The 3413-nt window shown below is 57.1% G+C and overlaps 1 protein-coding gene across 1 annotated transcript; it reads right to left on the bottom strand.

The window, feature by feature from the left end:
* Positions 1-1860: 1860 nt before the first annotated feature.
* Positions 1861-2136, bottom strand: PHACADRAFT_55272 (uncharacterized protein; the record flags this gene model as incomplete). The annotated part of the gene is made up of 1 exon (XM_007402835.1): positions 1861-2136. A coding segment is annotated over one exon (276 nt), but the record flags the coding sequence as incomplete, so codon positions are not given.
* Positions 2137-3413: the final 1277 nt, after the last annotated feature.

Genomic DNA, 3413 nt, shown 5'->3' with positions numbered 1-3413 from the left:
GTCACTCATACAGCCAAACAGTAAACGCTGCAGCACTTGCCATTTCCAACTCACTCTTGTCCTCCTCCCTGCTCTTGCTCGTCCGCGTCATTGCCGGCCTTTCCGGCTGACTATGCCGCTAGTGAGCTATCCCACGTCGCCGTTTCCAAGCCTGCTGCTCTGTAACAACCGCGCCCGCAGAAACCTGGACATGCCTCCAAACCGGCCCAACCTGAGCGGGCTACCGTCGGTCATGTCATTGACGGTTTAGTCTCCCGCGTGCGCTGTATACACTCGGACACGTAGCATAGGTCTGGGATCTCAATAAGGTGTGCAGCCAACAGGATCTTTTGCGAATCTGGCTCATTCAGCCGCCGCTACCTAGGGCATGCCTCTTTGACGTTCGTTGCCAGATGCCAGCACCAAGGCATCCTACCCACATTAGATACCAGGGAGGAGATCTTCTACGAAGGCATGTTCTGGCTTCTTATCGTATCTCTGACATTCGCGGGCTAGAGCTCAGGCACGTAGCTGATTCGAACTTCAAGCTCATCGACTGGAGAAATTCTCTTCCTTTCCGTACCTGCGACCTTTTCGTGAATAATGCAGTCCGCTATCGCTCGCTATCAGTCTCTGCACATCTTCAAGCTGTCTTCCATTGCGCAGCTCGTCATAGGCGTTGCAACGCTTAGTGACGAGACGACCTTCAAGACGATGTAGGAGAGCGGAGTGATGAAGACGGATCACTGAGGGTACACTTGCGAGGATACAGTCGGCCTCAGCAGTGTTAGCAAGGGCGCTCTGCTGGCTCCAAGAAAGGCAGGGCATAGTAGTACGGCGCGTCCAAGTATACTATTTTACTCTGCAATGGCAAGATACGTGCGTAATCTTCCAGAGTGTTCTGTCCAGAGAAACGTGTGAGATATCTGTTGAACAAGCATACACACATCTAGCCAGACTGGTGTATTGTCCCTCGACATCTCTCTTGGCCTTCGCCCACTTCTCATATCTCTGCTCCGTAGCCTTTGACCTCGACTACCGCTCACCCGTCCGTACCTTCCAACGGTCTCCTCCACAACCTCTTCCAGTTAGCCGATCCTCCGCGTACGCGTTACGGGCCGTACGGCGTATCCGCGATGCGCCCTATCCGCGATGTTCGTGCACGTCAGGGGCTGCGATTTCACCGTGCGGCGGGTCCTCTGCATGGATGCCGGCGCCGTGGTCGACAAGCAGGCTCACGACCTCAGCATGTCCCTTCGCCTCTGCGTGGTCCACCGCTCGTAGTCCGTCGGTATCCATGACTGTGATGTCTGCGCCATTGTCGAGGAGAACGCAGCAAGCGTCGGTGTGCCCGTTCGAGGCCGCACTGAACAGCGGGGTCCATCCCTTCTGGGACTGCAGGTCTCCATCGCCTTGTTGGGCTGCGTCATGCGGTGGTGTCCACCCGCGCTTTTCCTGTGCGTCGATCGCTGCGCCGTGCTCGATGAGAACGCGCGCAACGTCGGCTTGGCCGTGGTGTGCAGCAACATGGAGCGGGGTCGTGTCGTCCTGATCCTGCGCGTCGACGGCCGCACCGTGCTCGAAAAGAACGCGCACAATGTTGACGTCGCTTTGTTGTGCGGCTCCATGCAGTGGTGTCCATCCGACGTGATCCTGCGCGTTGACAGCTACGTGGTGCTCGAGAAGAGTGCGCGCGACGTCGATGTGACCACCGTGTACATCGATATGTGGCGGTGTCCACCCGTCCTCTTCCTGTACGTCGACGGCTGCGCCGTGGTCAAGAAAGGTGTGGGCGATGTCGGCGTGGTCATTCTCTGCAGCGATATGCAACGGTGTCGCACCGGTCTGTTCCTGCGCGTCGACAGCCGCCTCGTGTTCGAAAAGAACACGCACGATGTTGATGTGACCTTCTTGTGCAGCAGCATGCAGTGGTGTCCATCCGACGTGATCCTGCGCGTCGACAGCTGCATGGTGCTCGAGAAGGGCGCACGCGATGTCGACATGGCCATTCTGTGCGGCCACATATAGCGGTGTCCGTCCGCCTTCTTGCTGCGCGTCGACAGCTGCGTGGTGCTCGAGAAGGGTGCGTGCTACGTCGACGTGGCCATTCCGTGCAGCAATATGTAGCGGTGTCCACCTATCCTTTTCCTGCGCGTCGACAGCTGCGCGGTGGGCGAGAAGGGTGAGCGCGATGTCGACGTGGCCGTTCTGTGCGGCAATATGTAGTGGTGTCCATCCGTTCTTTTCCTGCGCGTCGACAGCCGCATCGTACTCGAAAAGAACGCGTACAATGTTAATGTAGCCTCCTCGTGCAGCAGCATGTAGTGGTGCCCACCCGACCTGATCCTGCGCATCGACTGCTGCGTGGTGCTCGAGGAGGGTGCGCGCGATGTCGACGTGGTCATTCTGTGCGGCAATATGTAGTGGTGTCCACCCGTTCTTCTCCTGTGCATCGACAGCCGCATCGTGCTCGAAAAGAATACGCACAATATTGATGTGGCCTCCTCGTGCAGCAGCATTCAGTGGTGTCCATCCGACCTGATCCTGCGCGTGGAGAGCTGCGTGGTGCTCGAGAAGAGTGCGCGCAATATCGACGTGGCCATTCCATGCAGCCACATATAACGGAGTCCATCCGCCCTCTTGCTGCGCGTCGACAGCTGCGTGGTGCTCGAGAAGGGTGCGCGCAACGTCGACTTGGCCATTCTGCGCAGCAACATGTAGCGGTGTTGCATCATGCTGGTTTCGCACGTCGACAGCTGCTTGGTGCTCGAGGAGGGCGTACGCGACGTCGACGTGACCATTGTGTGCAGCCATATGTAGCGGTGTCCATCCGCCCTCTTGCTGTGCGTTGACAGCTGCACGGTGCTCGAGAAGGGTGCGCGCGATGTTGACGTGGCCGTTCTGTGCAGCATTACGTAGTGGTGTCGCACCGGTCTGTTCCTGCTTGTTGACAGCTGCGTGGTGCTCGAGAAGGGTACGCGCGATATCGACATGGCCATTGTGTGCAGCGACGTGTAGCGGCGTCCATCCGATCTGATTCTGCGCATCAACAGCTGCGCTGTACTCAAGAAGAGTGTGCATAATGTGGACATGGCCACATTCTGCGGTATTGTGCAGTGGCGTCCATCCGGATTTGTCAGGAACACTGCTGCTTGCGCCATGGTCAAGAAGCAACAAGACAACATCCTGATGCCCTCGACGTGTAGCAACAATCAGAGGCGTTCCAAAGAGACCTCCCAAGGCATCAATCTCTATTTCCTTATTCTTCAGCAAGGCTGGAATGTAGTCTGAAAGCCCCAGATAGGCTGCCCAGTACAGAAGAGATTGTTGTCCATTTTGGTGTTCAGGTTGTGCCTTTTGCCATTTGAAGAAGTAGTGGGGAGTGTCTGGAAGGAGGAACTGGGACAGCAGCTTGTCAACAGCCTTTGCAACTT

This window comes from Phanerochaete carnosa (genome assembly GCF_000300595.1).
Source record: "Phanerochaete carnosa HHB-10118-sp unplaced genomic scaffold PHACAscaffold_475, whole genome shotgun sequence".
In the NCBI taxonomy this organism is placed as follows: Eukaryota; Fungi; Basidiomycota; class Agaricomycetes; order Polyporales; family Phanerochaetaceae; genus Phanerochaete; species Phanerochaete carnosa.
The sequence above is the reverse complement of the archived record's forward strand: the minus strand, read 5'-3'. Positions and strand labels throughout refer to the sequence as shown.